The sequence below is a fragment of the Somniosus microcephalus genome, chromosome 24 (genome assembly GCF_052327205.1).
Source record: "Somniosus microcephalus isolate GS21.2 chromosome 24, FLI_Smic_1.0, whole genome shotgun sequence".
Classification (NCBI taxonomy): domain Eukaryota; kingdom Metazoa; phylum Chordata; class Chondrichthyes; order Squaliformes; family Somniosidae; genus Somniosus; species Somniosus microcephalus.
Window position 1 is genome coordinate 32583500 of NC_141010.1, and position 22325 is coordinate 32605824.

The following is a 22325-nucleotide window of genomic DNA, read 5'->3' on the forward strand; positions in this document are numbered from 1 at the left end:
TGGCAGGCAGTGACTAGTGGGGTACCGCAGGGATCGGTGCTAGGACCCCAGTTATTCACTATATATTAATGATCTAGATGAGGGAACTAGATGTAATATCTCCAAGTTTGCAGACGACACAAAGCTGGGTGGGCATGTGTGCTGTGAGGAGGATGCCGAGAAACTCCAGGATGATTTGGACAGGTTGGGTGATTGGGCAGATGCAGTATAATGTGGATAAATGTGAGGTTATCTACTTTGGTGGCAAAAACAGGAAGGCAGATTATTATCTGAACGGCAATAGATTGGGAAAAGAGGAAGTGGAACAAGACCTGGGTGTCCTTGTGCACCAGTCGCTGAAAGTTAGCATGCAGGTGCAGCAGGCGGTTAAGAAGGCAAATGGTTTGTTGGCCTTCATAGAGAGAGGATTCGAGTACAGGAGCAAGGATGTGTTGCTGCAGTTGTATAGGGCCTTGGTGAGACCACACCTTGTGTATTGTGTGCAGTTTTGGTCACCTTATCTGAGGAAGGATGTTCTTGCCATGGAGGGAGTGCAGCGAAGATTCACCAGACTGATACCTGGGATGGCAGGAATGACGTATGAAGAGAGATTGGGTCGATTGTGCTTGTATTCGCTAGAGTTTAGAAGAATGAGAGGGGATCTCATTGAAACTTATAAAATTCTAACAAGACTAGACAGACTAGATGCAGGAAGGATGTTCCCGATGGCGGGGGAGTCCAGAACCAGGGGTCACAGTCTAAGGATAAGGGGTAAGCCATTTAGGACTGGGATGAGGAGGAATTTCTTTACCCAGAGAGTGGTGAACCTGTGGAATTCTCTACCACAGAAGGTCGTTGAGGCCAATTCATTAAATATATTCAAGAATGAGTTAGATATATTTCTTAAGGCTAAAGGGATATGGGGAGAAAGCAGGGACAGGGTACTAAATTTGGATGATCAGCCATGATCTCATTAAATGGCGGAGCAGGCTCGAGGGGCTGAATGGCCTACTCCTGCTCCTATCTTCTATGTTTCTATGTTAAGTGATCTAACACAACGATTTGGTGAGCAATGAAAAGAACCACTATTAATTATGACAGTCTGGTTATTTTTAAAGCTATTAAAATTGAATTGATCAACCACTATCCCTTTCAGAAAAAAAGATAGAAAGCGGAGTTAACTGAAACGGTTCCAGCTAAATAGCATGGTGGTTTATGATTGAATCTGAATAGTAAATAAAATGTGGACATTTTTCCACCGATGAGAACATAGTGAATGAATGCCTATGTTGTATGTTTTTTTAAATTTCCAAAGTGAGGTTGTTGATATAACAGTAAGTTATGAGCAGTGTTTTCAATGGGGAAAAAATCCATACAGGTCTTCCAGCCAGCAGCCTTCTTCAAACACTCATCGTATGTGTTTTGTTCTTTAAGTAAAAGTTTGTAATGTTTTTCCTTCACATTGGAGAAGCTGGAGTAAACTATCTGCTGATGGCACTTTGTTCTGCTGTCCCTAGTGTTGAAATATATTTTTAATTTTCCCACAGTTCTAAGACCATATTAGAAATTTAAATTTAAATGATACAGAGTAGAGAGAGCTACAATTTATTACATTCAATACAAATTAAGCAGACTAACAAGTGGGTACTGGTTTAGGTCAAATGCTTTCTTTGGTACGGTGAACAAAAGAGAACATGCTTTTAAATCTGGACTATTCTACGCATAATGGAAGTAGGTCATTTGGATCATCGAGTCTGCTCCACCATTTTGTTAGCCATGGTAACTCTACCTTTTTAATCTCAATTCCCTGCATGTTCAGGTTCAACCATTTAAGTTATATCTCTGTACAGAAAACCTCCCATGTTATTTAACTGAAACCATTTCAGCAAATCAGCTTTTTATCTCTTTTCTGAAAGGGAGTGAGCAGCATCAGTTTAATAGCTTTAAAAATAACCAGATTACCTTCCTCAAAGCTTTTACTTCCCGAACGAGTATCTATCTCCTTTATGAACATGATTTTGCATTGTAGGCCTTTTGGAGCAGTGTGTTCTACATTCTCATAACCCTTTGACAAAGTGTGAAGAGTCAATGGGGAGTGTAGTTCACTCGCTGTGTGGAATAAATTGAATATTGTATTGTTACTTATTGTACATCTTGTGCATACTATATGCGTGAAATGATTTGTTCAAAATAAAACAATGCATATTCATCTTAATTTAGTATTAATGGTGATGTTTATATATGCCAATGATGCTTCAATGTTCCGCATTAGGTAATTTAAATAATTTTCCCCCTCAAATTGTCAAGAAATACCCCCTTGGCAGGATTTGGTATTAAACTCATTGGGTCATTTCAACAAGAAATAAAACTACTTTGATAACTTAAGCTGTGTAGGTGTTTTTTCCATGACTCCATGTGTTGTCAAATTTTAAGTTGGGCATGGAATGAAAAGACCCAGTAACATACAGAGCAATGATAAGAATACGCCACAATCAGTTCCAGGCACTACCAAGAATAATGACTTAATTAATGACAGTGGTGGTACTTGACAAGATAGGGTTTCCCCGTTCACCCTTTCTCAGCTACTGCATCTCCCCCACCCATGACCGCCACCAACAGAATACCCTGATCCTGAAGTGTGTAATGTTATTATACCAGTGTATACAGCCATGCCAGCAGACTCATTGTACCATATATGCTCCTCCAAATGCCACATAAGCTTAATTTACAACAGTTGAACCAACATGTAAACCAGTATAAACCTCTGACCAAAAAGACCTGGTCTCCATTCTCACCACTTCAGTTAGTGATCGCCAGACTGTAAGGGTGCATTTACAATACAATTTTAAGAGAAGCTGCGAGATCCCTGGAGAAGGTAGTCTTGCACCACTGGGATTTGACATTGTGTAACTTCAGTGTCATGTCAATCTAGATTTAAAAGTGCGAGGTGGCGGTCCCTTGGATCTCCTAGCATCTTTCAATCCCACTGGCAGCTAATTTTAATGTGTAGTAGGTGTGGAAGGTGCTGTCTGCTCTCTCTAAACATTGATATTTTAAGCGCTAGGGGAAGAGCAGACCTCTAGCTACAGTATAAGTGTAGCAGCAGTGTAATACTTTCAAAGTGTGAAGTCATATTTTTGGCAGGAATTTGCTCAGGATTAATTGCATTCCTGATTTCATGATACACTTCTAAGCTGTCCTAACAGTATGACCATTCTTTGAGGAGTTGGTATAGTGGAGCATAAACATCCATTCACACTGCCAGTGCTGTAACCATCCATTGAGGAAATTGAGGACATTAGGCATTCCCCTGTAAGACAGTCATACAAATCAGTCATTAGGTGTTAGCCGTGGTTCAGTAGTAGCACTCTCGCCTCAGAGTCAGAAGGTTTGCGGGCCCAAGCCCCACTCCAGAGATTTGAGCATATAATCCAGGCTGACACTAGTGCAGTACTGAGGGGGAGTGCTGCACTGTCGGAGGTGCCGTCTTTGGCTGGGACGCTAAACCGAGGCCCCATCTGCCCTCTCAGGTGGACGAAAAGATCCCATGGCACTATTCGGAAGAGCAGGAGTGTTATTCCCTGGCCAATACTCATCCTTCAACCAACATCACTAAAAACAGATGATCTGGTCATTAACTCATTGCTGTTTGTGGTGACTTGCTGTGCACAAACTGGCTGCTGCATTTCCTACATTACAACAGTGACTTTAAAAAGTACTTCATTGCCTGTAAAGCACTTTGGGATGTGCTGAGGTTGTGAAAGGATCTTTCTTTCTAGTATTGTTGTGCTGATGAAGCATTTCTGAATAACACAATAAGGATCCCACAATGTGCTCAGGTAATAAACTAGGGTTTTAAATCATCTATAGATTTGTTTCCCCCCCCCCCCCTCCCTCCCTCCCTCACTTTCTTTCCCCTTACCTGCAACTCACACCATGCCACCTCCACGGTGATTTCCGTGTCCAATCCCTTGTAGACAGTTTTGAAGGAGCCTCTGCCGAGCTCAATGTTGAACTTCAGGAACCTGCCGTCGGGCGAGGTGTCCACCGCCTTCATCTCCACCTCGTTCTCCTCGGGTTCCATCTTACTCTCCTCGGGCAGGTCGCCGACCGACTCCTTGTGCTGGGTGCCGGGGCTGCCATCCTCGGTGTCCGAACTGTTGGCCGCCGGGGGCTTGACCAGCGGCTCGGGGCGCTGGTGCGGGGTGCTGGCGAGCCCGGCGCTCGCCCCGCCGGCTCCTGGCCCGGGCGCAGGGAAGTCGCCGGCCGGAGAGAGAGGAGCCCAGGTCGGCCGGCGGACGAGCAGCCCGTCGGCTCCCAGCTCGATCTCCACCGAGCTTCTCCGGTGGTGGCGGTAGGAGTTCCTCCGGCACTCTTTGGCCGGCAGTCTGCGCCGCCGGCTCGGCACCTTGCTGAGGAGAGACGGGCGCTCCAGGTCCAGCGCCGAGGTGATGACCCCAAAACCGGCCAGGTCCACCTCCGCCTGGGACATGGTCCTGGACATGGAGCCCTGCGCACCTTACTTCTCAAAGCTAAACTCCGATCAAAACCTTGCCTCCAGTGTGCAAGTCAAAGTATTCGGAGTGATTTCAGAGCTTGGCTCCTCCTTCCTCGCCAGATTATTCAAGCAACAACAACTTGCATTTATATATCGCCTTTAACGTCCCAAGGCGCTTCGCAGGAATGTTATAAGACAAAACTGACGCAGTGTTACCAACACAAACCCATCGCTCTCATTAATGTTCTTGTTGAAAGTTTTCCCTTCTCCATCTACTGGGACAGATGGGACAGAGGCAAGTTCACCACAAGCTTTCCGTCTGCTCCATAGGAAACTGTCCAGAGTTTTTTGTTTTCTTCTCGCTCTCGACTCTAATCTCGGGCAGCTCCGGGGTGTAAACCGTTTTTTGCAATCTATTTACTCCAATTGCAATTGAAAACAAAACAGGCTCTGAACGAGTTGCTTCTGGGTAGAAAAGCGGCCGCCCCGCTGTGGACTGCAGAAAGGAGCTGGAAGCCACTGAGTCGCGCCTGATATTGGGATCGGCCGGGCGCTGCGTTAATAGCGCCTCCTCACCCCGACCAATGGCTCAGCGCTGACACTCACTGTAACTGGCGGCGTCGATACCTCGAGCGAGTGCTGCGATATCCGGGGCGGGGGGAAGGATCAGCCTCTGTTTAAAAAGACATTTTAGTCAATGCAGGGGGACGAAATTTAATTTATCGTCTTTTTTTTCTTTGAACAGCCTGTTCAAATCCGCCCTGTTTTACAAGTGCTGAAAGATCAGGGCACAACGTGCTGGCTGAGTGAAGCGCGCCTTTTAAACCTGCCGTCCTCACAAGGCAGGCCGCCAGAAGCGCTATCGCTGCGAGCAGGGTCCGTGTACGTCAAGTTCTCCTTTATCGGGCACAACATTCACTCAACTAATGTCACGTTCGCACAGTGACGCGGCTCTTCATTAGAAATGGAGCTACTATCACTTCAAGGTATTGAAGGACAAGGATACGCAGGCTGAGGGGCGGGGTGTTGTTGGGTTCATATCTTCACACACTTCTTTGGCGAACAGTGTGAAGTAGAGGAAGGATTTGTAGGCTGATTAACAGCCTGACAACCCCGTGTCTCCTTGCATGGCCATAACCATCTTTATACCAACCCGTGCTTAGTCCTTTATGGCATTTTTATGGGCTCCCGTAACCCAAACGGGTTGAGGGTACCTACACCCATTGAACACAAGTGGTATAAAGTGGTTACGGTCACTTAAAAAAAGATGGATTTGTGCAAATGATTTGTAATTGTGAGAATGTATCCGTCCATTCAATTCTGATTATTAAAAGTAATAATCAGAATTGAATATTATCTAGTTGTGAATGGTGGTGGACCATTAAACAACTAACGGGAGGAGGAGGCTCCATGAATATCCACATCCTCAATGATGGTGGAGCCCAGCACGTGAGTGCAAAAGACAAGGCTGAAGCGTTTGCAACCATCTTCAGCCAGAAGTGCCGAGTGGAATGATCCATATCGGCCTCCTCCTGAGGTCCCCACCACCATAGAAGCCAGTCTTCAGCCAATTCGATTCACTCCACGTGATATCAAGAAACAGCTGAGCGCACTGGATACAGCAAAGGCTGTGGGCCCTGACAACATCTCGGCTATTGTGCTGAAGACTTGTGCTTTGAACTAACCGCACCTCTAGCCAAGCTGTTCCAGTACAGCTATAACACTGGCATCTATCCAACAATGTGGAAAACTGCCCAGATGTCCTGTCCACAAAAAGCAGGACAAATCCAATCCGGACAATTATTGTCCCATCAGTCTACTCTCAATCATTAGCAAAGTGATGGAAGGTGTTGTCGACACTACTATCAAGCAGCACTCACTCACCAATAACCTGATGCCCAGTTTGGGTTCCGCCAGGACCACTCAGCTCCAGACCTCATTACAGCCTTGGTCCAAACATGGACAAAAGAGCTGAATTCCAGTGGTGAGGTGAGAGTGACTGCCCTTGACATCAAGACAGCATTTGACCGAGTGTGGCATCAAGGAGCCATAGTAAAACTGAAGTCAATGGGAATCGGGGGGAAAACACTCCACTGGCTGGAGTCATACCTCGCACAAAGGAAGATGGTTGCAGTGGTTGAAGGTCAATCATCACAGCCCAGGACATCGCTGCAGGAGTTCCTCAGGGCAGTGTCCTAGGTCCAACTATCTTCAGCTGCTTCATCAATGACCTTCTTCCCATCATAAGGTCAGAAATGGGGATGTTCACTGATGACTGCACAGTGTTCAGTGCCAGTCGCAACTCCTCAGATAATGAAGCAGTCCATGCCCGCACGCAGCAAGACCTGGATGACATTCAGGCTTGGGCTGATAAGTGACAAGTAACATTTGCACCACAGAAGTGCCAGGCAATGACTATCTCCAACAAGTGAGCGTCTAACCACCGCCCCTTGACATTCAATGGCATTACCATCACCGAATCCCCCACCATCAATATATTGGGGGTCATCATTGACCGGAAACTTAACTGAACCAGCCACATAAATACTGTGGCAACAAGAGCAAGTCAGAGGCTGGGTATTCTGCGGCGAGTGACTCACCTCCTGACTCCCCAAAGCCTTTCCACCATCTACAAGGCATAAGTCAGGAGTGTGATGGAATACTCTCCACTTACCTGGATGAGTGCAGCTCCAACAACACTCAAGAAGCTCGATACCATCCAAGACAAAGCAGCCCACTTGATTGGCACCCCATCCACCACCTTAAACATTCACTCCCTCCAACACCGGCGTACCATGGCTGCAGTGTGTACTATCTAGAAGATGCACTGCAATGACTCGCCAAAGCTTCTTTGGCAGCACCTCCCAAAACCACGACCTCTACCACCTAGAAGGACAAGGGCAGCAGGCGGATGGGAACACCACCACCTCCAAGTTCCCCTCCAAGTCACACACCATCCTGACTTGGAAGTATATCACCATTCCTTCATCGTCGCTGGGTCAAAATCTTGCAGTGGTTCAAGAAGGCAGCTCCCCACCACCTTCTCAAGGGCAACTAGGAGTGGGCAATAAATGCTGGCCTTGCCAGCGACACCCACATCCCAATGAATAAAAAAAAAATGTGGCTCATATTCAAGACCATTGGTTTGCTCCATGGGAAATTGATATAATTGTGGAATGCAATCCATAAACAGCAAAAAATTAAGAATCTAACAATAAAACTAACATCTGACTTATTCAATCATCGTAACCAGTGGCCCTGATTGCATTTTACTAAAGTAACAAGCAGAAATAAAGAACATGCATTTATATAGCATCTCAACAAATCCCCAGGCCAACCAAAGATCTTCAAAGTGAATTAATTTTGAAGCACAGACACTTGTTATGAGTAGACAAACACAGCAACTAATTTGAGCAAATGAGGTGACTCACTAGTTAGTCTGTTTTTGGTGGTGGTGTTTGAGAGAGGAATATTGTTCAGGACAACAGCAGAACTTGCTGCTCCACTTCAAACGATACATCTCATCCAAAAAAATAGCACCTCAAATATGCAACACGGCCCCGGCATTGCAATGTAGCGTCAGCCTAGATTATATCCTTACTTGGGTTGAAACCACAATCTTCTGACTCAGAGGCAGGAGTGCTGCCAACTGAGCCAAGCTGCCAAAAAACATTCTATTCGGCATATGAAAGGAAGAGATCTCTCACTGAGTGGACTATCATTCAAAGTTGTTTCGAAAAAATTAGAACTATCAAAGTTTCTAAAAGGATGTCATTCCCCCATACTGGCAGCATCCTAGTAACATCTGCTGAATATTAATATAAAAGTAAAATACTGTGGATGCTGGAAATCTAAATTAAAAGTAGAAAATGCTGGAAATACTCAGCAGGTCAGGCAGCAGCTGTAGAGAGAGAAACAGAGTTAACGTTTCAGGTCGATGACCTTTCATCAGAACTGGCAAAAGTTAGAGATGTAACAGATTTTAAGCAAGTACGGAGGTAGGGAAGTCAAAGGAGAAGTTGTTCAAGGTAAGAACATGTTCAGCCAGGCGGAGGAGGGTGGTGGTGGAGGGTGACTGGTTGGGCCTTCGTTCAAGGAAGAAGCGGCCATCCTGGTGGGAGATAGAGGCGTAGAGGGACTGGACATCCCTGGTGAAAAGACGACGACTAGGGCCAGAAAATTGGAAACTGTTAAAGTCGCGGAGGGTGTCACCTTTGCCTCCGCGCCCACCTCTTTGGCCAGAAGTCTCCCCCCACCCCCCGCCCCGCACAACGGACCCTTTCTCCCGTCTTCAGAATTCTCGTTCCACCTGGACCCCTCCCTCCGGCCTCTTACCCTATCATAGACCTACCCTTTTGTTCTTTCCTCCCCGCCCCCCTTTCCCTACCTCTGTACTTGCTTAAAACCTGTTACATCTCTAACTTTTGCCAGTTCTGATGAAAGGTCAATGACCTGAAACGTTAACTCTGTTTCTCTCTCCACAGATGCTGTCTGACCTGCTGAGTATTTCCAGCATTAACTGTTTTTATAGCTGAATATTAATATTGAACATATCGGAGTTGGTTGGTGATTCTTCAATGATTGCTTACCTTTCTTGACAATTTGTTGAACATAAAGATAAGGCTAAGCAAATTTGAATGATATATTAGTTTGAAGGAAAGATTATAATTAGTTTGATATACTGCATCTTGGGAATAGGATTCTTGCACCATTAAAGGGTAGTCTGAATTAGATTTGAATGGAGGTGCCATAGGCAAAATGATAGTATTCTACCCATTGCATTGCGCAAACCCCAAACTGTATGTTGATACAGTATTGAGTTGTCATACAGTAAATATATTTTAAATAAAGTTAAATGGCATACTCTAAAAATAGGCATCATAAAACAGTATTTTTGTTGAGGTTAATCATAAAAGATCCATTAATGCAAAATATTATTCCAAATAATGCTGCATCGTCATAAAGCTACTTTCTGTAAAAAGTAAACCCAGTGCAGTGATTTCTTACCCCTCCAAAGGCCAATTCAGAAAGAGGTCTGAGCTCTTATTGTCTGTACTGTACACTTCGTTATAGCGATCATTTTCTTGTTTATTTTTGTACAGTAGCTAATTACAGGATGTTCACTGCTCTAATTCCCAAAAAGCTCGTTAATGTGTTGATAGCACTGACATTGTGCTAAATAGCCCTCCTTATCAATCATTATTCATTCATTATTAATTTCACTTATGCAACAAAAAAGAATTCCTCACATCAACAGATCTAAAATGGATGCAATACAACCCTGACATAAAGGCCCATTCAACGCTGGGAGAAAACTGCCTCATTGTAATTAAAGATTACACTTTTGGCATCATTATTCTATAATAGCATCTCATTCAATAATAGCACTAGAACTGCCTGTTTGAATTAAGAAGCACTGAATAAATGAAAGCATACTTCAAATACATTGATTTAAAGTCCCCTTTGCAAACTATGGTAGCCTATTTACACCAATGAAAACAACTAATAGTTGTTTTTCTTTTGTTCAGGTCATCTAAATTTAAATTTAAAAAATGGTTGCATTTAAGCAGTAATGAATTGTCATTATTCTCACATAAGCACAAAGGTGCTGCCAATTTAGGACAGTAATTGGTAAACTTCAGAAGTAGCTCTGCTATACAGCCTGCAGAGGAGAATTTAGAATTTATTACATTGAATTATCATGGCAAAAGTGGATGTTGTAGATAGGGTGAGATGAAGTAAGGTGGGAGGAGGCTCGTGTGGAGCATAAACACCAACATTGACCTGTTGGGCTGAATGGCCTGTTTCTGTGCTGTAAAATTCAATGTAATTTTATGAAATATCGACACCATCCAGTAATCATAAGATAATATAGTATAAAAATGTTTAATTCGCTTATGGGATGTGGGCGTCGCTGGCAAGGCCAGCATTTATTGCCCATCCCTAATTGCCCTTGAGAAGGTGGTGGTGAGCTGCCGCCCTGAACTGCTGCAGTCCGTGTGGTGAAGGTACTCCCACAGTGCTGTTAGGGAGGGAGTTCCAGGATTTTGACCCAGCGACGATGAAGGATCAGCGATATATTTCTAAGTCAGGATGGTGTGTGACTAGGAGAGGAACTTGCAAGTGGTGGTGTTCCCATGCGCCTGCTGCCCTTGTCCTTCTAGGTGGAAGAGGTCACGGGTTTGGGAGGTGCTGCCGAAGAAGCCTTGGCGAGTTGCTGCAGTGCATCTTGTAGATGGTACACACTGCAGCCACGGTACACCGGTGGTGGAAGGAGTGAATGTTTAAGGTGGTGGATGGGGTGCCAATCAAGCGGGCTGCTTTGTCCTGGATGGTGTTGAGCTTCTTGAGTGTTGCAGCTGCACTCATTCAGGCAAGTGGAGAGTATTCCATCACACTCCTTACTTGTACCTTGTAGATGGTATAATGGAATAAATAACTGTCAGTAAGCTACATAATCTCATGTGAAACATTTAACCCATCTGTATGAAATTCTATGATCTACTAATTTAATGGTGGTGTTAACCCATTTACAATCTTTGCACAACATAATTTCAAAGCTGTGGGGAATAGTGGCTGGGTGTGATTACAATAGTCTCATTGAGGGAATTTAGATAATATTTTAACGTTACGTTTGAGTGCTTTCATTCTAATCATCCCCGCCTTCTGTTTATTATATACTAGTGGATTCACATGGTGTTGCTTATGCTAGTTGGATGATATGCTGTTTTATAAGGATAGTATGTTACACCGTGTAAAGCACAATGTGCTGTTCTGCTGGTGCTGTGTCCTTTTATGGCCACAAAGTCTAATTTCTGTTAGGGAAACAAAGTCTCACATCATTTCAGTTTTAACTGTTGTTTGGTAAAAGAAATTTGCAAATTGGAATGTGCTGGTCAGTTTCAGGCCCAGCTCAGAAGCACACAGCGTTCTAAAATTGTGCAAAGGTTTGACATCTGCCGAGTGATATCTGCACGCATTCATGTACTGTTTTTAATAAATTGATAGTGAAAGTCCCGCGGCATTGTTCATGGCAAGGCAGAGATTGCAGTGATTTATAAGGACTGGAACATCATACAATGCCAAACAAAATGTAAACTTCAGTGCTGAGGGAGTGCTGCACTGTCAGAGGTGCCATCTTTCGGATGAAACAAGCCAAGTCTGTGCTCGCAGCTGGACATAAAAGATCCCATGGCATCATTCGAACAAGAGCAGTGGAGTTCTCCCGGTGTCCTGCTCAATATCGATCCCTCAACCAACATCACAAAAAAAATTATCTGGTCATTATCACAGTTGCTGTTTGTGGGACCTTGCTGTGTATAAATTAACTGCTGTGGCAGAGCCACCAAGGAACTCTTATACGAATGTATATAATTGCCTTTAAATCTGTATTCTTTCGCTGTATGTAAATAGCACGGTCTCTAAAGGGTTAAGACCGAACGCGATGACGTCATCACGTGGGTCACGTGACATTCCCAATGGCGGGAAACGTGATGACGTCATGACGTTGGACTGAGGGGCCTCCCCTTCTCAGTCCTCGTGGAGCCAGCATTAAGCAAGCACCTGTTGATTTGTTCTCCTGCGTTTTTGTTTGTTACTTCCACCAGTTTGCATTAAACATCGTTTTGGTTAGCTGATTGACTCGCTCTCAGTATTTTCGTCAGGAATTTACCAATTCTTACACTGCCATGTTTCCTACATTACAACAGTGAGTACACTTCAGAAGTACTTAACTGACTGTAAAGCGCTTTGGGACGTCCTGAGGTCATGAAAGGCGCTATATAAATGGAAGTTCTTTCTTTCTGGACATGTGTCCCATTAAGGCCAATAGGTGCATTTGTTGAGGGGTCAGGGCTGGCAGGACCAGGGGTCAGAGTCAATCACATGGGGAGAATGATCCAATCAAGGTGTGGTAGAATAAATTTACTTAGTACATTTTTCTAGGTTGGAATAAATTTGATGATGAGTGTGACTAAGAAGTGTTACAGCGAAATATTACACAAAATTGTTAGAAGAAGTATGTGGTGCCACACTTGAATGGTTACAGCACAGGAGGCCATTTGGCCCATCGAGCCTGTGCCGTTATACACAACATATTTTACCGAAATTGAAATTGCATGGCTCCTCCAGCGACACGGGGGTCTTACTGTGGTCAAGTGCGGGTCTAGATTTCAGGTATGCCATTGATTGATTTGGAAGACTTACTGAGGACATGTGGTTTATTGCAGCTGTTGTAAAGTTAAGCCTCCATTATCCAGGTGACCTTTCAAACAATTGCTTTGCTCTTCAACCTATGATTATGTGGCTGTCAGTATGTGTTGCAAACAGCTGTTCAATTTTTAATAGACACAACTTGACTGTTGACTCTGTTGATTTTGACACAATGGGTGTTGATTTGTTCTAGTCTTGTTTACTACATAACTCTAGCTTTACAGACTTCATTCAACCATTTGCTAGTTTATTTTGTTTGTACAAAGCCCCCTGTTGGACATGGAAGGCATGAACTTGTAGTTGAAAACTGTTAGCTAATGAATACCTTAATTAGTTCTATAATTGTGTTAGAAAGAAATAGACTGTCACACAGAGAGGAGAACACTGTGCACAAATATAGATATGTGCTGGTTTAAAAAAATGTCTTCACTCTCATAGTTGATTCTTACTTGTTGAAATTTTGTGGTCATCAAGATAAGGAATGCCAGTACTCGACAGTGGGATATTTCTCTACTTTGGTCACCCAACATCTGCATTAAGGTATAAGGAAACCAGATGGAGAATAAAAGCCCCCTTTCCTCTACTAACAATAGGTAAGATATCCTCTGGTGCGCACAGCAGCATCATAAATACATTGATGAAGATTTGTTCCAAGTCAAATTATTCATGTGTTTTAGAATTTTGATTTTGCTTGAAATAGAAAGACAAAATTATCATCTTCAGAAGCAAACTTATGATCTCATTACACATATCGACGGTGGAATTATTTCTCTCATGCATCTTAAACTGTATAACATAACCACTTCCTGCCCCATGATGCACCATGCAATGGCATTGTATGCTGTACTTCATTGTGCAATGTATTCCAAGGCACGCTATCCAGAATAGAAACCTACTTTCAACCATACTGTAACTGGACGCCTGGCAAATGAGACAGAAACCAGCAGCTGCATTGTTTTGCTTTGTTCGGAGGTGCTGCAGCTCTATTCAAACTTGCAGTAGTTATAATGCACATTGGGAACGGGAATTTCACATAATTAAAAGGAAGTCCTGAATTAGATTTGAACAGAGATGCCATGGACATAATGATAGCATTTCACCCATTACATTACTCAAATCCTAAAATGTGTGTTGATACACTGAGTTGTCATACAATAAACATACTACTGAATAAAGTTAAGTGGCATACTGTAAAAAGATATGTATCTTAAAGTAGTATTTTTGTTAAAGTTAATCGTAAAGGATCCATTAATACAGAAAATATATTATTCAAAATAACGTTGCGCTATACAGCTACTTCCTGTAAAAAGTGAACCCAGTTCAGTGATTTATTACCTGCCCAATTCACAAAGAGCTATGAACTCTTGTACTGTACTGTGCACTTCGCTATAGCTATCATTTTCTTGTTTCTTGTTGTTTAGTAGCTAATTACAGGATGTTCATTGCTCTTACTCCAAATAACCTCTTGCTAATTTGTTGATAGCATTGACATTACTGTGCTAAATAGCCCTTCTGCAAATTAATTTATAAATTTATAAATTATTAATTTCACTGATGTATAAAAAGGGTTCCTCACAGCAACATGAACAGATCTAAAATGGATGCAATACAACCCTCATACGTCATTCCTGCCATCCCAGGTATCAGTCTGGTGAATCTTCGCTGCACTCCCTCCATGGCAAGAACATCCTTCCTCAGATAAGGCAGCCAAAATTGCACCCAATACTCAAGGTGTGGTCTCACCAAGGCCCTGTACAACTGCAGCAAGACATCCTTGCTCCTGTACTCGAATCCTCTCACTATGAAGGCCAACATACCATTTGCCTTCTGCACCTGCATGCTTACCTTCAGCGACTGGTGCACAAGGACACCCAGGTCTCGTTGCACTTCCCCTTCTCCCAATCGATTGCCATTCAGGTAATAATCTGCCTTCCTGTTTTTACCACCAAAGTGGGTAACCTCGCATTTAACCATGCATCTGCCCAATCACCCAACCTGTCCAAATCATACTGGAGCTTCTCGGCATCTTCCTCACAGCACACACGCCCACCCAGCTTTGTGTCGTCTGCAAACTTGGAGATATTACATCTAGTTCCCTTGAATAGCTGGGGTCCTAGCACCGATCCCTACGGTACCCCACTAGTCACTGCCTGCCACTCAGAAAAAGACCCGTTTATTCCAACTCTTTGCTTCCTGTCTGCCAACCGTTCTCTATCCAAGTCAGTACCGCCAATCCCATGTGCTTTAACTTTACATGCCAATCTCTTAACATGCCAATCTCTTATGCGGGACCTTATCGAAAGCCTTCTGAAAGTCCAAATACACCACATCCACTGGTTCTCCCTTATCTATTCTACCAGTTACATCCTCAAAAAATTCCAGTAGATTAGTCAAGCACGATTTACCTTTTGTAAATCCATGTTGACTTTGTCCGATCCTGTCATTGTTTTCCAAGTGCTCTGCTAGTACATCTTTTATAATGGACTCTAGCATTTTCCCCACTACTGATGTCAGGCTTACTGGTCTATAATTCCCTGTTTTCTCTCTACCACCTTTTTAAAATAGTGGGGTTACATTAGCTACCTTCCAATCCATGGGAACTGTGCCAGAGTCTATAGAATTTTGGAAGATGACCAGCAATGCATCTACTATTCCTAGGGCTACTTCCTTAAGTGCCCTAGGATGTAGATTATCAGGCCCTGGGGATTTATTGGCCTTCAATCCCATCAATTTCCCTAACACCATTTCCCTACAAATACAGATTTTATTCAGTTCCTCCCTCTCATTAGACCCTATGTTCCCCGACATCTCTGGGAGGTTATTTGTGTCCTCCTTTTTGAAGACAGAACCAAAGTATGTATTTAATTGGTCTGCCATTTCTTTGTTCCCCATTATAAATTCCCCTTATTCTGACTGCAAGGGGCCTACGCTTGACTTCACCAATCTTTTTCTCTTCACATATCTATAGAAGCTTTTACAGTCAGTTTTTATGTTCCCTGCAAGCTTACTCTCATACTCTATTTTCCCCCTCTTAATGAATCATTTTGTCCTCCTTTGCTGAATCCTAAACTGCTCCCAATCCTCAGGTTTGCTGCTTTTTCTGGTCAATTTATATGTCCTCTCCTTGGATCTTATGCTATCCCTAATTTCCCTTGTTAGCCACAGTTGCACCACCTTTTTTGTTTTATTTTTATGCCAGACAGGGATGAACAAATTCTGTAGTTCATCCATGCGATCTTTAAATGTTTGCCATCAACCCTTTAAGTAATGTTCCCCAATCCACCCTAGGCAACTTGTGCCTCATACCATTATAGTTTCCTTTATTTAATTTCAGGACCCTAGTCTCTGAGTCAACTACTTCACTCTCCATCTTAATGAAGAATTCTATCATATTATGATCGCTCCTCCCCAAGGGGGCCTCGCACAACAAGATTGCTAATTAATCCTTTCCCATTACAGTAGTTAACAGGCAGATAAGAGGATTATCCCCATTTTGCCCACACAAGTGTGGGCTTCCCGAAGGTTCCGAACTCCACCAGGGTCGCTGAGGCAAGCAGTGGGTCTGTGGGGGTCGGAGCGGTGCAAAAGTACGCTGTGAAAGTAAGTGATGAGTGCAAGTGTGGAGAGGTGAGTATGTGAAGTAAGTGGAAAGTGTTAAAAACAGTTTACTTACCTTTGTTTCTTCCTGCATGCTTCAAGAGTTGGATATGCGGAGAGTCTCGCACCTACGTGGCAGAGATGATAGACGGCCGTTGCATTCTCCAGTGCAACAACCATCTAATTTCTGCAAAAGAAAGAGGTTTGATGAGGTCTTGAATTCAAGAACTCATCAAACTACATAGAAACACAGATGCAAAATATTCATTTAAAACCTCACCTACATCTTCTGGCCCTACACACAGATTGCCACTTTGGTCCCTAATGGGCTCTACTCTTTCCCTGGTTATCCTCTTGCCCTTAATATACTTATAAAACACCTTGGGATTTTCCTTTATTTTGCCTGCCAGTGTTTTTTTGCAGAAACGCCTGTCTGCACCCCTCACTATTGAGTCTCCTACCACTATTGCCCTTCCACTCTTACTCCGCCCCCTTGTGCTGCTGAGCCACCCACAGTGCTGTGAACTTGGCTCTGGCTGCACTCCCCAGAGGAACTGTCACTTTCACCGTTTTCCAACACAGAAAAACGGTTGTTGAGTGAGATGCACCCCGGGGCTTTCCTGACTACCTGCCTGCCCCCTTTCTTCTGACTGGTGGTCTCCCATTCCCTCTCTGACTGCACTTTCTTAAGCTGCGGGGTGATCACATCTAAAAACGTGCTATCCACGTAACTCTCAGCCTCGCGGATACACCGCAGTGCCTCCAGCTGACGCTCGAGCTCCGAAAACCGGATCTCAAGTTGGCCAAACCATTGGCACTTACTGCACATGTGGTCATCCTGACTGCAAGAAGCGTCTAGGAATTCCCACATGCTGCAGGCCGTGCAACACGGGACTGAGGTCCCCTGCCATACTTTTAATTAAAAAACTCTTACCTCAAATTTAAACTCTCGGATTCTCGCTCTCCCGAACTACCTTAAAGGAAATAAACTTAAAATTGAATTAAAAAAAAGCACTCACCCACTACTCAACAATCAGCTTCTTCCCCTGCGCTGGCGTCACTTTCTGTACTGTGGCATCACTCTCAAATTCTGCCGCCGCTCCCGCTGCTCGACTGGGCCTGAGAATCACCAACCTTTATTTTCTCCCACAGCCACCACTCCCTCGCAGGTCCGCCGCTTTGTTTATTCTCAGAATCGCCCGCCCGATCCTAAAAATCAGGCAGAGTTTTGCCAAACACTTTTATCAATGCCCTGAGCAGGGAATCCACAGTGTGTATGTGTGGTTAATGAAGCATTTTCAAGCTCACAGGGTCACCTAATGGAGCTCGTAACAGCTCAGACAAAGGACCAAATTGAGGAAAAATATATCATTTGAATAAAATACCTAAAAACAGGCCTATTTGCCATAGACAATTTTTTGGGGGGTGAAAACACTGACTGGATCAGTCAAAGGTTTTTTTGTCAAGAGTTACAATCCCTCACTTAGGAATTTTATTCTGTAGAAGCATCAAATAGACAAACCAGTGTACACTCTAAAGTCAAAGAAAGCAAAGATTGTGTTGTATTCTGTACCAGTTTGTTTTGGCAAGCACACTTTCACCTGTCTGTATACTTGTCTTCACATTTTAACTACTTTCTCAATGATTTTGGGGTGATTTTAACCCTACCCGCCCAGGTTGGCTAAGCCATCTACCCAAAACCAGCAGGGTCCATTAAATATGCAGATCGGGGTCCAATGAGGTTTTCGGGCCCAAACTGCAATTTTAACTGTGCCCTGAGCAGTGTCTTTCCCGTCAGGCTCAACCAGGTCAGATGAGGATCGGGACATGAAAAGACCCTGAAAGGTTTAAGTTTGTCGCTTTTCTTTACGGGATCAGGACGACTCCTCTGGGACCTACAAGGAAAGTTTAGGCATACCCTTCCCTGGATTTTCCACCCTGCTCTCCTGCGAGATGCTTTGGGACCCCCTTCCCCACATGTCGGCGGTCAGCCATGGCCCACCAATTTCCGCCGGTGGGAAGTCCACCAGCGTCATGTTAATGAGACCCAGGAGTTGAAACAGCTCGAGCCTGATTTTTTTGCAGCACCACCCACCTGGCCAAAACCCGCTCGGTGTTAAAATCAGGACCAAATTCTCTTTTCAAGTTCAAATTCTATTTTCTGCAATGCCTTCTTTGCCGTTTGCTGCAAGATTTTCTACATTCCATTTTCAGGAATTGCAAAACTAAAACCGATTTGTCACAGGTTTGTAAAAAACCGAGTGTGATTAGGATAAACCAAAAATGCAAACTTTGAAGCAACAGGAATGTAAAATAGAATGTCACTGTGACAAAGTGGGAATTTCTGTCTTTATTTTAATTTCAAGTAGCTGAGGTCCAAAATGGAGGCTGTTAGCTGGACACAAAATGGAAGGCAAGAGGGGGCTGTAAGAAATAGAGCAAAGGCCATTTGTTCAGAAATCAGTAAAGGCAATGCTGGCTTGATGGCCTGTGCAGCATATTTAAAAAGCGAATGTCTGCAGCTTGACAGATGGAGATGCAAGATTAGATTTTCCGATCGACTGTGTACGTGTCTTCACATTTTAACTAGTTTTTCCAATTATTTTCAGTTTTCAAGTAGCTTTAGCCCACTTAAAACGAATAGGTCAATGCCTGTTTAAAATAACATCAACAGGTCAGGCAGCATTGAGGAGAGAGGAGCAGAGTCAATGGTTCGGTCGAACACGAAACGTTAACTCTGTTTCTCTCTCCACAGATGCTGCCTGACCTGCTGAGTATTTCCAGCATTTTCTGTTGTTATTTCATACTTCCAGCATCCGCAGTATTTTGCTTTTGTAAAATAACATCAATCTAGTTTCTGGTGGTCCATGTGAAAAGACACGTCGAGGAGAAATATATGGCGGACGCAGTTACAATTCATTATGCCTTTCTCGGTCATTGTGTGGAATATGTACCAATAAAATAGAAAGCTCAGCTAAATTGTTCAAAGCAACTACAGGTTGAGCATCCTGAATCCGGCAATCTCGGGACCGAGGCCGAGCCGGTTTCCGTGTTTTTCCGGACTTTGGAACGGGTTTCACAGAATCACAGAAACCCCACAGTGCGGATAGAGGCCATTTCGGCCCATCGAGCCTGCACCGACACATATCCCACCCGATCCCCGTCATCAACACCTATCCCACCCTATCCCCGTAACCCCACTAACACTAAGGGTCAATTTATCATAGCCAATCATCCTAACCCGCACATCTTTGGACTGTGGGAGGAAACCGGAGCACCCGGAGGAAACCCACGCAAACACGGGGAGAATGTGCAAACTCCACACAGACAGTCACCCGAGGCCGGATTCGAACCCGGGTCCCTGGCGCTGTGAGGCAACAGTGCTAACCACTATGCCACCGTGCTGCCCGTCTGATGTCCGAAGTCCAGAAATATCGCAACCTGGGCTCGAGCGTTTCTGGATTTCGGACATCAGAAACACGTTCAGAGTCCGGAAATGCCTGGGCTGCTCCTGCGTGGCGCTGATGCGTTTCTCCGCCCCTCCCCTTCTGTTAAAGGGGAGGGACGCTGCGAGCTCTGCAGAGCATCCGATGGCCCACACTAGGCCACCAGGGCGGCGTGGTGCCGTGGTCGCAGCCTGGCGGAAACACTTAGTGGAGCTGTGCAGATTAAGGAGGATAAAACACAACACTAAAGTTTTATTGCATCACTCGCATTTTTCATAGGATTTTTCAAAAAAAGACAACAAAAGTTAATGGCTTTTTGAAGTACAGGTTGAGCATCCAAAATCCAGAGTTCCGGAACATTTTACGGATTCCGGACGAACCTGTCACCAATCGTCCCGGAGTCCAGATTCCGGAACTCCAGATTTTGGACGCTCAACCTGTACTACATTCCAAGAGACTATAAGGAAGCAGCTTTCCAAATAATTTATGTTAATCCTTTGTGGGTTTTATGAACACAAAAGTATTTTTCCCACAAAGGGTAAAGGAAATCTGGAACTCTTTCCCCCAAAAGGCTGTGGATGCCGTGTCAAAAGACTGCGATTAATAGATTTTTGTTAGGTAAGGATATCAAGGAATTATGGAGAAAAGGCGGATAACTGGAGTTGAGGGGTGATCCAATAGAATGGCGGAACAGGCTCGAAGGGCCTATTCCTGTTCCTAGGGTCTGGTGGCAGTTCCCTCAGATACATATTTTGTGCTATTTAGTGGTTTGCTTATGTCTTATTTTTATGCACCATTTTATAAACAAACTAGTATGTCTAAAGTGGCCTGTTGAGGTGGTATCTTTCACTGTTTGAGCTGATAGGAGACAGCCCTACAAACCTGAGAGATATTTGCGCTCCTCCAACTGAGCATCCCCGATTTTAATCACTCTGCCATTGGCAGCTATGCCTTCAGCTGCCAAGTCCCTAAGCTCTGGAATTCCCTCCCAAAACCTCTCTGCCTCTTTCCTCCTTTAAGACGCTCTTGAAAACCTACCTCTTTGACCAAGCTCTTGGCCCCCTAATGTGGCTCGGTGTCAAATTTTGTTTGATAATCACTCCTGTGAAGCGCCTTGGGACGTTTTACTACGTTAAAGGTGCTATATAAATATATAAATTGTCATCCAACATGAAGTTTGCTACAGTTGTGGTTAATTGTTAGGCCTGAGCCATGCGTGTCACCAAGATGTAACTAGTGGAGTAGACAGAGGGGAACCGGTAGATGTGGTGTACCTGGATTTTCAGAAGGTCTTCGATAAGGTCCCACACAAGAGGTTGGTGAACAAAATTAGGGCACATGGAATTGGGGGTAACGTACTAGCATGGATTGAGAATTAGTTAACAGACAGAAAACAAAGAGTAGGGATAAACAGGTCTTTTTCAGGATGGCAGGCTGTAACTAGTGGGGTACTGCAAGGATCGGTGCTTGGGCCCCAGCTATTCACAATCTATATCAATGATTTGGATGAGGGGACTAAATGTAACATTTCCAAATTTGCTGATGAAACAAAGCTAGGTGGCAGTATCAGTTGTGAAGAGGATGTGAAGAGGCTTCAAGGGGATCTCGACAGGCTCAGTGAGTGGGCGAGAACATGGCAGATGGAATATAATGTGGATAAATGTGAAGTTATCCACTTTGGTAGAAAAAACAGAAAGGCAGAGTATTTCCTAAATGGTGAAAGATTGGGGAATGTAGATGCTCAAAGGGACCTGGGTGTCCTTGGACATGAGTCATTGAAAGTGAATGTGCAGGTGCAGCAAGCCATTAGGAAGGCAAATGGTATGCTGGCCTTCATTACAAGAGGATTTGAGTACAGGAGTAAAGAAGTCTTACTCCAATTATATAGGGCCTTGGTGAGACCACACAGTAGTGTGTGCAATTTTGGTCTCCTTACCTAAGGAAGGATATACTTGCCATAGAGGGAGTGCAACGAAGGTTCACGAGATTGATTCCTGGGATGGCGGGACTGTCGTTGAGAAGAGATTGAGTAAACTAGGCCTGTTTTCTCTTGAATTCAGAAGAATGAGAGGGGATCTCATTGAAGCATACAAAATTATTGCAGGGCTTGATAGGGTGGATGCTGGCAGAATGATTCCCGTGGCTGGGGAGTCTAGAACCAGGGGCCACAGCCTCAGGATAAAGGGTAGGCCATTCAGAACTGAGATGAGAAGAAATTTCTTCAGAGGGTGGTGAATCTCTACCCCAGAGGGCTGTGGAGGCTTAGTCATTGGGTATATTCAAAACAGAAGTCGATAGATTTCTGACTAGTAAAGGCATCAAGGGATATGGCAATAGGGCCGGTGAATGGAGTTGAGGCAGATGATCAGCCATGCTTCCCGCGTGCGGAGGCCTCCAATCTGGAAAAATCTACGCACTTACCTGAGGGCTCCCGAGGTCCAGACACTTCCAACCCTGGGCCTCTCCAACTCGAAACGTGCAGGGCCCACATATCCCAGAGGCGCAGGCAGTTCGCAAGCGTCCCTGGGATCACGTGGGCCATGAGGAGCCAATCAAAGAAGGGAATCTCCCTTCATACAACTGACAGATAGACC

The 22325-nt window shown here is 44.2% G+C and overlaps 2 protein-coding genes across 7 annotated transcripts in view; both read right to left on the reverse strand.

Annotated features, from left to right (window-relative positions):
- Nucleotides 1-5353, reverse strand: part of wnk4a (WNK lysine deficient protein kinase 4a) — a 104734-nt gene extending 99381 nt beyond the window's left edge. For all 4 annotated transcript variants that reach the window (XM_085966422.1, XM_085966423.1, XM_085966421.1 and 1 more), the window contains exon 1: nucleotides 3902-5353. In XM_085966422.1, coding sequence (XP_085822548.1) covers nucleotides 3902-4483 — 582 coding nt within the window. In that variant the 5' untranslated portion in view covers nucleotides 4484-5353. The remainder of the gene's footprint in view (nucleotides 1-3901) is intronic.
- Nucleotides 5354-9013: 3660 nt separating this feature from the next.
- Nucleotides 9014-22325, reverse strand: part of vps25 (vacuolar protein sorting 25 homolog) — a 35108-nt gene continuing 21796 nt past the window's right edge. The window contains exon 6 of one of the 3 annotated variants that reach the window (XM_085966437.1): nucleotides 9014-10888. In XM_085966437.1, the coding sequence (XP_085822563.1) occupies nucleotides 10638-10888 (251 nt within the window). In that variant the 3' untranslated portion in view covers nucleotides 9014-10637. The remainder of the gene's footprint in view (nucleotides 10889-22325) is intronic. The other 2 variants (XM_085966436.1, XM_085966435.1) reach the window with 2 other exon arrangements.